This window comes from Scyliorhinus canicula, chromosome 12, assembly GCF_902713615.1.
Source record: "Scyliorhinus canicula chromosome 12, sScyCan1.1, whole genome shotgun sequence".
Taxonomy (NCBI): Eukaryota; Metazoa; Chordata; class Chondrichthyes; order Carcharhiniformes; family Scyliorhinidae; genus Scyliorhinus; species Scyliorhinus canicula.
The window spans coordinates 153,410,328-153,424,429 of NC_052157.1; the positions used below are offsets into that span (position 1 = coordinate 153,410,328).

Consider the following 14,102-nt stretch of genomic DNA (forward strand, 5'->3'; position numbering starts at 1 on the left):
AGGGAGTGGGGCAATGATAGAGGGGTGGTGAGTATAGAGGGTGGGCAATGATAGAGGGGTGGGGTGAGTATAGAGGATGGGGCAATGCTAGAGGGGTGGGGTCAGTTTAGAGGGTGGGGCAATGATAGAGGGGTGGGGTCAGTATAGAGGATGGGGCAATGATAGAGGAGTGGGGTGAGTATAGAGGGTGGGGCAATGATAGAGGGTGAGGTCAGTATAGAGGGGCAATGATAGAGGAGTGGGTCAGTATAGAGGATGGGGCAATGATAGAGGAGTGGGGTCAGTATAGAGGGGGCAACGATAGAGGAGTGGGGTCAGTATAGAGGATGGGGCAATGATAGAGGAGTGGGGTCAGTATAGAGGATGGGGCAATGATAGAGGAGTGGGGTGAGTATAGAGGGTGGGGCAATGATAGAGGGGCGGGATCAGTATAGAGGGTGGGGCAATGATAGAGGGGCGGGATCAGTATAGAGGGTGGGGCAATGATAGAGGGGGGTCAGTATAGAGGGGGGCAACGATAGAGGAGTGGGGTCAGTATAGAGGATGGGGCAATGATAGAGGAGTGGGGTCAGTTTAGAGGATGGGGCAATGATAGAGGAGTGGGGTGAGTATAAAGGGTGGGGCAATGATAGAGAGGTGAGGTCAGTATAGAGGGTGGGGCAATGATAGAGGGGTGGGGTCAGTATAGAGGGTGGGGCAATGATAGAGGGGCGGGATCAGTATAGAGGGAGTGGGGCAATGATAGAGGGGTGGCGAGTATAGAGGGTGGGACAATGATAGAGGGGTGGGGTCAGTATAGAGGAGTGGGGCAATGATAGAGGGGCGGGATCAGTATAGAGGGAGTGGGGCAATGATAGAGGAGTGGGGACAGTATAGAGGAGTGGGGCAATGATAGAGGGGTGGGGTCAGTATAGAGGTAGGGCAATGATAGAGGGGTGGGTCAGTATAGAGTGATAGGGCAATGATAGAGGGGTGGGGTCAGTATAGAGGATGCGGCAATGATAGAGGAGTGGGGTGAGTATAGAGGGTGGGGCAATGATAGAGGGGCGGGTCAGTATAGAGATGGGCAATGCTAGAGGGGTGGTCAGTATAGAGGGTGGGGCAATGATAGAGGGTGGGGTGAGTATAGAGGTGGGGCAATGCTAGAGGGGTGGGGTCAGTATAGAGGAGTGGGGCAATGATAGAGGAGTGGGGTGAGTATAGAGGGTGGGGCAATGATAGAGGAGTGGAGTGAGTACAGAGGGTGGGGCAATGATAGAGGGGCGGGATCAGTATAGAGCGTGGGGCAATGATAGAGGGGCGGGATCAGTATAGAGGGTGGGGCATGATAGGGGGTCAGTATAGAGGATGGGGCAATGATAGAGGAGTGGGTCAGTATAGGGGATGGGGCAATGATGAGGGGTGGGGTCAGTATAGAGGATGGGGCAATGATAGAGGAGTGGATGAGTATAGAGGGTGGGGCAATGATAGAGGGTGGGGCAATGATAGAGGGTGGTGGGAGTATAGAGGGTGGGCAATGATAGAGAGTGAGGTCAGTATAGAGGGTGGGGCAATGATAGAGGGGTGGGTCAGTATAGAGGTGGGGCAATGATAGAGGGGCGGGATGAGTATAGAGGGTGGGGCAATGATAGAGGGGTGGTGAGTATAGAGGGTGGGACAATGATAGAGGAGTCGGGTGAGTATAGAGGGAGTGGGGCAATGATAGAGGAGTGGGTCAGTATAGAGGGAGTGGGGCAATGATAGAGGGGGGACAGTATAGAGGGAGTGGGGCAATGATAGAGGAGTGGGGACAGTATAGAGGGAGTGGGGCAATGATAGAGGGGGGTCAGTATAGAGGATGGGGCAATGATAGAGGAGTGGGGTCAGTATAGAGGGAGTGGGGCAATGATAGAGGGGTGGGGTCAGTATAGAGGATGGGGCAATGATAGAGGGGTAGTGTCAGTATAGGGGATGGGGCAATGATAGAGGGTGGGGTCAGTATAGGGATGGGGCAATGATAGAGGGGTGGGGTCAGTGTAGAGGGAGTGGGGCGATGATAGAGGGTGGGGCCAGTATAGAGGGAGTGGACATGATAGTGGTGGGGTCAGTATAGGGATGGGTCAATGATAGAGGGATAGCGTCAGTATAGAGGGAGTGGGGCAATGATAGAGGGGTGGGGTCAGTAGAGAGGGAGTGGGGCAATGATAGAGGGGTGGGGTCGGCATAGAGGGAGTGGGGCAATGATAGAGGGGGGGTCAGTAGAGAGGGAGTGGGCAATGATAGAGGGGTGGGGTCAGTAGAGAGGGTGGGCAAGATAGAAGAGGGAGTGGGGCAATGATAGAGGAGTGGGGTCAGCATAGAGGGAGTGGGGCAATGATAGAGGGAGTGGGGCAATGATAGAGGAGTGGGGTCAGCATAGAGGGAGTGGGGCAATGATAGAGGAGTGGGGTCAGTATAGAGGGTTGGGGTCAGTAAAGAGGGTGTGTGGCAGTAAAGAGGGTGTGTGGCTATGGTAGAGGGGCGCAGTCAGTAGAGAGGGGGTGGGGCCATGAGAGGGGCGGAGTCAGTATAGAGGGGGTGTATCCATGAGTGAGGGGCACCCCGTGTAGGGCGGGAGAGGATGGTTCGAATCCTGATTGGAGATTGCAGCGGAGGCGGGACCGAGGTTCCTGAGCTGATTGGCGGGGATGGAGGGAGGAAGCTGGTGATTGGCCGCGCCGCTGGCCAATGGGGAGGGTCTGCGCGGGGCGGCCAGGTGTGTAGAGGAGTCTCACCTGGAGCGGCTCCGGGCTGTCAGTCACCCCGCGGAGCGCGGCCAGCTGTGTGGAGGGGACGCACCTGGAGCGGCTCCGGGCTGTCAGTCACCCTGCGGAGCGCGGACTGCGCCAGTCTCAGAGAGCCGCAGTCACGGCCCAGGCCGGCGGTGTGACCATGGGAGACCATGTACCGGCAGCCGGCAGTGTGGCCATGGGAGACCATGCCCCGGCAGCCGGCAGGTTACTACTGAGGAGCGGCACCGGTGCGAATGGCCATAGTCTGTGGAAGGAAGTGGGAGAGCTTTTCCGGCTCGCTATGCCAGTGGTGAGTTGCTGTTTTTAATTCATTGCGCTAATATCCACACTGCTACTCAGAATTTCACAGCATTGTCCAGGAGGGGACAACACCAATGGTAATAATCCTCAAATCAAGCTGCCTCAGAGAGTGGAGTACTTGGGCTGAGGTTTGGAAGAGTTTCAAAGTCTCATTATTTACCTGTCCGCCTGTCTGTATTAATATTCCAATGTCCAAATTTAGAAAGCACCTCTGACCCCAAAGTCATAGCTTCCAGCCAGTAGGATGGCACGGTAGCACAGTGGTTAGCACTGTTGCTTCACAGTGCCAAGGTCCCGGGTTCGATTTCTGGATTTCTGGAGCGAAACAGGGAGGAGTGAGAGCTGCAGAATCTCTCTGTTTGCCAGGATCAAAAATAAAAGTCCTTAGGACTCTGAAAAGCATTCAACTGGGATAGGATATAATCACCACCTGTTTGCGGGTAGTCTGGTCTTTTGGGCCCATTCATTGACCACCAGTCAATCCATCAAACTGAGTCCAACCCCGTCTCTCTCTCTTTGGTGCCAAAACACCAGGAACTAGTATGCTCTTCCGTAACTTCAGAATTCTGCTGATTGCGTTGAAGCTACATGCCTATTAATCATCCATGGATCAAAAATAATTTGGGCAAAATAAAAGAAAGGTGCAATAAGGGAATAAACAGGAAGGACCTTTACAGGTGTCCAAAATGAATGTTAATATTGGTCATGATCCTTTTTCAAAAGTCTTGTGTAAGGTGAGCACTTTTTGTTTACAAAGCTTAACTCATGATTTTTGGTTATGTTTACGAGTGAACATGTCCAATTATCATCCGTACATCACCATTTCCAGTTTTTAAAGGTATGTAAAGAGATCAAGATTGATTAAAAAAAAACTAATTTACAGTTAGAAACAGGTGAATTCATAACAGGGAAATAGCTGAGGAACTAAATTCGTACTTTATTCATGTCTTCCTTCGTGAAGACAGAAGCAATGAACCGGAAGTTCTGAGAAACACAAGTTTTAGGTGAGCAGATGAAGGAAATTGGTATTGATAGAGAAATAGTTTGGGGGATGTTAATGGGATTAAAGGCAGATAAATCTCCAGGACCTTATAATCTTCATGCCAGAGTGCTTAAGTAAATGGCCCTAGAAATAGTAGATCCATTGGTGGTCATTTTCCAAAATTCTTTGGACTCTGGAATGGTTCCTACAGATTGCACGGTAGCACAGTGGTTAGCACTGTTCCAGGGTCCCAGGTTCAATTCCCGGCTCGGGTGACTGTCTGTGCGGAGTCTGCACGCTCTCCCTGTGTCTGCGTGGGTTTCCTCCGGGCGCTCCGCTTTCGTCCCACAGTCCAAAGATGTGCAGGTTAGGTGGATTGGCCATGATAAATTGCCCTTAGTGTCCTAAAAGGTGGGGGTGGGGATATGGTGGAGATGGGCCAAATGGTCTCCGTCTGCACTGTAAATTCTATGAGTAGCAAAAAGAAGGCAGATTATTATTTGAATGTGTGTAAACTGAACGAGATGAATGCTCAGCGAGACCTTGGTGTCCTTGTGAATCAGTTGCCGAAAATAAGCGCGCAGGTACAGTAAAGGAGGCAAGTGGTATGTTGGTCTTCATAGCGAGATGATTTGAGTATAGGAATAAGGATGTGTTACTGCAATTGTATAGGGCATTGGTGAGGCCATACCCGGATTGTGACAATAATAAAGGGTATATTGTGAGCAGTTTTGGTGTCCTTATCTGAGGAAGGATGTTCTTGCTATGGAGGGAGCGCAGCGAAGGTTTACCAGGCTGATTCCTGGGATGACACGACTTGTCATGTAGGAAGAGACTAAGTTGGTTAAGACTGTATTCATGGAAGTTTAGAAGAGTGAGAGGGGACCTCATAGAAACTTCCAGAATTCTAACAGGGTTGAACAGGGTCGATTCAGAAATAATATTCCCGATGTTGGGAGGAGTCCAGAACTAGGGACCATAGTTTGAAGATAAGGGGTAACCTTTTAGGACTGAGGAGAAATTTCTTCATCCAGAGAATAGTTAATCTGTGAAATTCGCTACCACAGAAAGCAGTTGAGGCCAAAACGCTGGGTAATTTCAAGAAGGAGCTAAAGGGAACGGGGGACGGGGGGGATCAGGGTATTGGCTGACCTTTGGCTTCAAGTCCATTTTCCTGCTTGCTCCTCGTATCCATTAATTTTTAATTTAATAATCTTTTTTTTTAATATAAATTTAGATTAGCCAATTATTTTTTCCAATTAAGGGGCAATTTAGCGTGGCCAATCCACCTACTCTGCACATTTTTGGGTTGTGGGGGTGAAACCCACGCAGACACGGGGAGAATGTGCAAACTCCACACGGACAGTGAGCCAGAGCCGGGATCGAACCTGGGACCTCAGCGCCGTGAGGCGGTTGTGCTAACCACTAGGCCACCGTACTGCCCCAATTTAATAATCTTTATTGTCGCAAGTAGGCTTACATTAACACTGCAATGAAGTTACTGTGAACAGCCCCTAGTCGCTCCATTCTGGCACCTGTTCGGGTACACAGAGGGCGAATTCAGAATGTCCAATTCAGCTAACAACACGCCTTTCGGGACTTGTGCGAGGAAACTGGAGCGTCCGGAGGAAATCCACGCAGACACGGGGGGGGGGGGGGGGCGTGCAGACTCCGCACAGACAGTGACCCAAGCCGGGGACCCAGGAGCTGTGAAGCAACAATGTTAACCACTGTGCTACCGTGATTCCATTTCCTGAGAGACTTGAAATCTGTCTATTACAGACTTAAATATATTCAACAATGGAGCATCCATCTACGCCCCTGGGGTAGAGAATTCAAAAGATTCACAATCCTTTGAGTGGTAATTACTCCTCATCTGTCATAAATGATCAGCCCCTTAACCAGAGACTGTTTCCCCTTAACCAGAGACTGCCCCCCCCCCCCCCTCGTGTTTGAGACTCCCCAGTGGAAATAATCTCTCAACAACTGTCATCAAGCCCATTCAGCATTTTGTAGGTTTCAATGAAATCACTGCTCATTCCTCTCAATTCCTTAGATGATTAGCCTAATTTACTGAGCCTTTAACTTTTCATGATGGGATTAACCCCCCCCCCCCCCCCCCATCAATCTAGTGAACCTTCGCCGTTCCACCTCCAGTGTAGGTAAATCCTTGCGTAAATGTGGAGACCAGAATTGCACACGGTAGTCCAGATGTGGCCTCACCCAAAACCCTGCACTATAGGAGTATCACTTGCCTATTCTCATCAGTCCCCTTGCAGGAAAGGCCAACTTACATTTGCCTTGCAAGTTGCTTGCCACGCCTGCATGACAACCTTCCGCATTATGAGCATGACCGAGTCTCTTTGAATATTCACACTCTCAAGTTTTGCACCTTTTTTTTAAAAAACAATTTCTATTCTTGTGACCCAAGAGAATAACATCATATTACGAAGTTTTGTCTAAATAATATTTGAGTGAGTTCTAATGGCCAACTTTATGTTTCTTTACAGTTTATCTCCCACCTGATGGTGTTTAGTATAAGTCTTGTCAGCTCCATATTCTGCGGACACTTAGGAAAAGTTGAGTTGGATGCCGTTTCACTTGCCACAGCTGTAAGTATGCCTACAGTGCTTCATTGTACAGCAATAGCACATTTTGTAAAGGATCGGCTGAACTGTGTAGATGTGCTCAATAGTGGATCAAGTGCTTTTTACAAATGAGAAACCGATCCAAATGATGGTATTGAGCCTGAGGGTTTTAATTAATTCCTCTATGCTGATGTATTTGATGTCAGGATAGCAGGGGCCTTGAGGGACAAGTATCTCTGAGATCCTGTGATAGACGTGACTCAGCAAGTAGCATTCTCTCCTCTTGATCAGAGGCTGTGTGCCAAAGTCCCACTACAGGGATGTAAGAACAAAGTCGGGCCGATGCTCCTCCCGTTGCAGCGCTGAGGGAGTGCTGTGCTGTCAGAGGTGCGCTATCTTTCAGACGACCTGTAAAACAAGGGCCCCATCGGCTGGATGCACAAAGAAACAAACCTTGTGGGAGTATTTCGGAGGATCTGAGGATTTATCCCCATTGTACTAGCCAATATTTATTCATAGAATCATAGAGTGATAGATGTTTACAGCATGGAAACAGGCCATTCGGCCCAGCTGGTCCATGTTTCTATCACTAAGCTAGTCCCACTTGCCTGTATTTGCCCCATATCCCTCTATACCCACCCTGCCCATGTAACGAACTGTTTTTTAAAAGACAAAATTGTACCCGCCTCCACCACTGCCCCTGGCAGCCCGTTCCAGATGCTCACTACCCTCTGTGTGAAGAAGCGTCACTGGCTGGGCCAGCATTTGCTGCCCATCCCTAATTGCCCTTGAACTGAGTGGGCCAGTTAAGAGTCAGCCACATTGTTGTGGGCCTGGAGTCACGTGTAAGCCACAACCGGTAAGGACGGCAGATTTCCTTTCCTAAAGGACATGAGTGAACCAGATTGGGATTTTACGACATTGACAATGGTTTCATCGCCATTATTGGATTTTTAATTCCAGATTATTGGATTCAGATTTCCGTGCTGGGATTGAAACCTGGATCCCCAGAGCATTACCCTGGGTCTCTGGATTACTAGTCCAGTGACGATACCATTGCACTATGGCAGCCTAAATAGTCTAGCAAACCTCTCGGTTGTTAAGAAGGTGGCTCGCCGCTAATTAGGTAGTTACAGTTAGATCTGCCTGGCGATGCTCATATCCTATGAGGGAATTAATAGGACTAAAACAATGATTATCGCATTGTGGTCTCGCGTTGTGTACAAATTGGTTGTTGAATTTCCAGAGCCACTGCAATTCATTGGCTGTAGAGCACTTTTAAGACCATAAATGTGCTGCCTCAAGTCCTTTCCATGCTTGCCACCCAGTGACCACTCCATGAACCGATTGGTTGGGGAGGAGGATTTTGGATGAGAGTAGGGTTGGTTTTCATTGTGAGGCATTCTACAGTGGAACAGTCAGTCAGTGCTTGCTAACCTGCCTCGTGTGAGGCAGCTTGGTTGAGATGAGAGCTGTTCAGATGTTGGGGGCTGTGTTGGGAAGAATTAAAGGAGGTAGAAGATATTAATTTCTGTAAAGTGTGTTAAAACTTTAAACCATTGGGATAGCATAGCAATGGCACCTGCTCCAATACGATATGTTGTCTGTTTCTTTGCCACAGGTTATAAATGTATCGGGTATTTCAATAGGTGTCGGGTTGTCTGCAGCATGCGACACACTCGTATCTCAGGTGAGTCATCACTCTGACTGTGCTATAGATGAATCTTTAATATCGAATTCAGAAAGTTACTTTTCCTCTTAGTATTCTTCACTGTAATTCTCCCAGTTGGCTTTGAGGATAAATACCCTGGGCAGCGTGAAACACAATTCCATGCAGGTTTCTATGCTCATTCTAAAATGCGTCACGACGAATACTAATTCTAATGCAAATTCCAACCTGCGCCGAATGCAACGCTTTGCTGATCCACCAATTTTCCTTACGGATCACGGCGCAACACCAGTTGATCCCTGTGCCACAAATCTCTGCCACTGTCTCCAATTTCAATAGCTAATGGAATTCAAACAAAACGTAAGATAATCTGTACCATGGGGTGTAGGAGCGTTTCAGGACCTGTGTATTGAGTCAGCTTCCACGTGGGGTTATTCCCTGTGGTTCAACTCAGTACAGAGAGAAAAAGACACATCGACAACCTGGACAGGATGGCTATTTAATCAAGCTTGATACGTGTACACGGAGAATAGACCTGGATATCTGCCAAGATCTGTTCTGCTGAACAAAGACCAGAACATAGCAATTATACAATTTTCAAAAATCAATAGCCCACCCCAGTTGGACACGATCCAATCCCTGAAGCTGCTACGTTTAAACTTATCCAATAGAATTGCAAGCAACGTTAAAACTTTAGCCAGTAGAATTGCAAGCAGCCCATGATTGATCCTCATCCTGACAGCTATGTTTACTAGTAATTTGCTCACCGCTGCACCACCGTGCCGCCGAGTGGGGCTGAAATTATTTGCGTGCTAGCCCAATGCGTTGTGACAACAAAGATCCTTTCAACAGCAACAAATAAAAAAAATGTGCTACTGGGTCATTGTCTGTGAGAAGCAGGGCAGCAAAACCAGCATCCTGAATTGTTTCACAAAGACGGGATATCAGAAGTTATGTCCTTTTGATCAAGTTAGCTATCCTAAATCCCATTTGATTACTTATTACTGCCATGTCCTAAAAATACATGTTTAACGGTTAATAATGATTACTCCGTACACTTCCTACAATTCATCTCAATCCTTAATAAAATAACTTATGTAAAACTACTCTAGTGGCATGCCAGCTATTCAGTTTTAAGAGATATCATCGCTGGACATCCCCTTCATGGGGTGTGATTCCCTCTGGTGAGTTTCTCATCATGTATTCAATGAGGATTTTGAACTCTTTCCTCCTGGTTTGCATTCTATTTAAATGACCCAGTAGCACATTTTTATAATTTATTGCAGTTGAAAGGATCTCTGTTGTCACAACGCCTTGTGCTAGCACGCGATTAATTTCAGCCCCACTAGGCGGCACGGTGGTGCAGTGATTGGCACTGCTGCCTCACGGCGCTGTGGACCCGGGTTCGATCCCGACTCGAGTCACTGTCCGTGTGGAGTTTGCACATTCTCCCTGTGTCTGCGTGGGTCTCACCCCCACAACCCAAAGATGTGCAGGCTAGGTGGAGTGGCCATGCTAAATTGCCCCCTTAATTGGAATAACAAAATAATTGGGTACTCTAAATTTATGGAAAAAATATTTCGGCCGCACATGACCCGGAATCGCAATACAGGTGAAATTACATTTTGTTTAGAACACCAGAGGCCAGAAGATTTGCCATGGGCGAGTCAGAGAATCTGGCCCACTGATACAGATTGACTGCTGTAATTTTGTTTAAATTACTCTTTAATTTGGAGGCTTATATTAACATAAGAACATAAGAACTAGGAGCAGGAGTAGGCCATCTGGCCCCTTGAGCCTGCTCCGCCATTCAATGAGATCATGGCTGATCTTTTGTGGACTCAGCTCCATATTCCGGCCCGAACACCATAACCCTTAATCCCTTTATTCTTCAAAAAACTATCTATCTTTATTTTAGAAACATTTAATGAAGGAGCCTCAACTGCTTCACTAAGCAAGGAATTCCATAGATTCACAACCCTTTGGGTGAAGAAGTTCCTCCTGAACTCAGTCCTAAATCTACTTCCCCCTTATTTTGAGACTATGCCCTCTAGTTCTGCTTTCACCTGCCAGTGGAAACAACCTGCCCGCATCTATCCTATCTATTCCCTTCATAATTTTCTATGTTTCTATAAGATCCCCCCCTCATCCTTCTAAATTCCAACGAGTACAGTCCCAGTAAGCTCAACCTCTCCCCGTAATCCAACCACTTCAGATCTGGGATTAACCTAGTGAATCTCCTCTGCACACCCTCCAGTGCCAGTACGTCCTTTCTCAGGTAAGGAGACCAAAACTGAACCCAATACTCCAGGTGCGGCCTCACTAACACCTTATACAATTGCAGCATAACCTCCCTCGTCTTAAACTCTATCCCTCTAGCAATGAAGGACAAAATTCCATTTGCCGCCTTAATCACCTGTTGCACCTGTAAACCAACCTTTTGCGACTCATGCACTAGCACACCCAGGTCTCTCTGCACAGTAGCATGTTTTAATATTTTATCATTTAAATAATAATCCCTTTTGCTGTTATTCCTACCAAAATGGATAACCTTACATTTGTCAACATTGTATTCCATCGGCCAGACCCTAGCCCATTCACTTAACCTATCCAAATCCCTCTGCAGACTTCCGGTATCCTCTGCACTTTTTGCTTTACCACTCATCTTAGTGTCATCTGCAAACTTGGAAAATAAAAGGTATAAGGATACACTCAAGGCTGACCTAAAGCATGGAGGCATTGACACCACCAACTAGGAGGCGAAGGCTGCAGACTTCTCGACACGGTTCCACCGATACACGAGCCGCTTCGAGGCTCCACGACTTGACAGTGAGGCAGAATAGCGACGGCAAAGGGAGGAGAGGGAAACCAACTCAGTGCTGCGAATTCCACCCCCCCCCCCCCCCCCCCCCCCCCCCCGCTGCGCAACAAATGGTCTCCCACTGCAGAAGGACGTCGGCTCAAATTGGCATCCTTAGTCATTTAAAGACTCACCAAGCCTGACGGATATCGGGCGGTCTTCTACGGTCCCCGACACCGAAATCGCGTTCGGCGATCGGCCGGAGACACCCCATTTATGCCGAAATCAGGGGGGCGCCGCTGCCTCTGCGATGCTCCGTCCACTCCAAAACGGCGTACTCACAGAGTACGCCGCACGCCTATGGACGGCCTCTGGATGTCACCTGAGTCCCTCCCCCGATGGGCTGAGTTCCCGAGTTATTTTGTGAGCGCGGTGTGGCGGCTGCGGACTGAGTCCAGTGCAGCCATAGTCAGATGGGAGCCGTTCCGCGGGCAGGCGAGGGGCTTTGGCGGGGGCTGTGGGGGGTGGTCCGGGGGTGGCGAGCCTGACCAAATGGGGGCACTATTTGGCAGGCCGGGTCCGCGTGCGGGCGGTGCCACGTTGCACGGCGTGGCTGCAGCCATGCGCATGTGTGGCCACGGACCCGGCAATTCTCCAGCTGTATCAGCAGCTAAAGCCGGGGGCTTTACACTGTGTGCCTGCTAGCCCCCCACCAGACAGACGATCGGGGCAGCTTTTGCGCCATTTTTTCAGGCATAAAACACCTCTGTTCCCACGCCGGTGGTCAGCACTTAGTCTTCAAATCGGAGAATCCAGCCCATCATCTTTAATTTTGGGGGACGGCTGATGTTGATTTCCATTTGAGGACCCAGGCCATTTAATTTATCCTCCTAATCCAGGGGGTGTCAGGGGGAGTTGCAGTGCTGATACTGCTCCCCTGTTTGAGTTAAAATGCAGAATGTTTCAATGGTTTAGCTACTTGCTGCTTGAACCTTCATGATCTTTCCAGAGACACAAATCCTAAAAATGATTTTTTTTTTAAAATTAAGGCAACGTGCCACCTGGAAGTTTTGATCCATTGGTTCCTTAATTGGATCTTTCAATGTAATGAGGCTCTCCAAGTTTATCCAGCAAGTAGTACCTTGGAACTGGTAATAGTCTAGTTGGGGAGGTGACTCCATTTGAGGTTTTACTTGGGTCAATAGGCCGCAAACATTGCACACTATTGGGTTGGACCCTGAGTGAGTGGCTCGGGAGGAGGATAAAATGCCCCAAGGTTTTGGTGGCGGGTGTCCAGGTTTTGTTGGGAAAGTTTCTGACTTGACACGAAGCATGCAGTGGCAGCCATTGAAAGCGGGAGTGCTGAATATTACACGCATACACGTGGAAGCTGACCCCTCCTGCACATTAAATCTGCAAGAAGCTGAAGGAGTAAAGAGTGACTCCAACTAAGTTCCTCCTGATATATTTTTTAAAAATTTTCAGGTGCCTGAATTTTCACAACCGAGCTGCTTGGTGAAGGTGTTGTTGAAAATTATTTCATTGGTTTCCTGAACCTCTGGCCCCAGCACTCCGCTCCGACATCAATTCAGCCCAGTCGCCCGGCCCACCGCCTGGGATGCCAACTCCCGCATACTCTGCCGCAAACAAACAAAAACGCCAAACATAAAATGCAAAACCAATTCCAAAATACATTTACCTGTGGACTAGGCACACAAAGGGAAGGATCAGGAGGCGGGTTAACTGCTAACTTTGTGCTTGAATGTGTGATGTATACCTGGAGCCTGTCCAAGCCACCTGCCTTCCCAGCCGCTCAAAAATTGGCCACATCCACATTCCCCAGCCCTGCTTCTGGCCACCGCCCCTGAGGAACACACCAAGACATCCCTCTTCAAACAAATGTTAAACTCCCATGCCATGCTGTTGTGCTTCTGCTAGATTTGCATCTGTTCCTCATATAAGCAGACTCTCTAAATGAGTCTGTAATGAACTGAAACATATTGCCCGTCACAAGCCTCTCAAACATTTTTATACTGGATACCATAAATAGGCTGTTCCCCCATCACCCCGACACCAGAAACTGCCAATCACTCCACCACTTCCCACAGACTGAACAACTTTTTAAGCGACAAGACGTTGAACGTTAAATGACAAGAAACCAAACTCGGCCCACTTGGAGTTAATGCATCTTTCAGGTTTCCATGCAGTTTCTTGGGTTGTAACGTTCCCTTTGGACCTATCGTCTGGTTCCTCCCCTTTCAATGGCGTGATCCATAATTTTTCAAGATAATGTTACACGGAGAGTGTACGAGTTACAAATTTTTTGTTGTTGTTGGAAAGTATTTTGTTGCTGTTAGTCTTTTTGAGAGAAATAATTGTATCCAGTGGAGTTACGCAGTCGATCCAAAAGACCATACAGCTCTGCAACAGAAACACAAAAGTTTATTTTTGTTCTGATTCTTTTGTTTTTTCCCCCAGACATTTGGTAGTAAAAACTTAAAGCGAATCGGAGTGATTCTCCAAAGAGCGATCCTCATTCTCATGATAACCTGCTTTCCATGCTGGGCGCTCTTCATCAACATCGAGCACATCCTGTTGGCTTTCAAGCAGCCCCCCGAGGTAGCCAAGTGAGTGTCCTCTTATCTCCTGGTGGCGTTTTCCTGGGTGTGAGTGTGAAGTTTTTATTCGAAAGCAAGTCCACCCCCTGGGGCTCAAGCTAACAAAGGAAAAACCTTTGAGCATGTGATGCAATTGGGTCATAGGATGGCAGGTCACACATACCATGGCAGCTGAGCGAGAACCAAGTGGGGGCCAGGTGGGGAAATGAGAGATTAAGCCAATGCATCTCGCTCTGGGAACCACCTGGAATCCAGCATTGGGAGAATGTAGTCTGCAGGCCATTAACTGGTTGGAAATGGTGGGTGAGATAAGGACATTTAACAAAGGAACACATTTCTGCCTTTTACCTTTCTATCATAAAAGAAACAGTTTG

General features: G+C 48.2%; 1 protein-coding gene across 4 annotated transcripts in view; it reads left to right on the plus strand.

Moving 5' to 3' along the window:
• Nucleotides 1-2,710: 2,710 nt before the first annotated feature.
• The window catches only part of LOC119975076 (multidrug and toxin extrusion protein 1-like), a 66,399-nt gene continuing 55,007 nt past the window's right edge, over nt 2,711-14,102 (plus strand). For all 4 annotated transcript variants that reach the window (XM_038814584.1, XM_038814580.1, XM_038814581.1 and 1 more), the window contains exons 1-4: nt 2,711-3,060; nt 6,564-6,665; nt 8,263-8,331; nt 13,589-13,737. In XM_038814584.1, the coding sequence (XP_038670512.1) occupies nt 2,911-3,060; nt 6,564-6,665; nt 8,263-8,331; nt 13,589-13,737 (470 nt within the window). In that variant the 5' untranslated portion in view covers nt 2,711-2,910. The remainder of the gene's footprint in view (nt 3,061-6,563; nt 6,666-8,262; nt 8,332-13,588; nt 13,738-14,102) is intronic.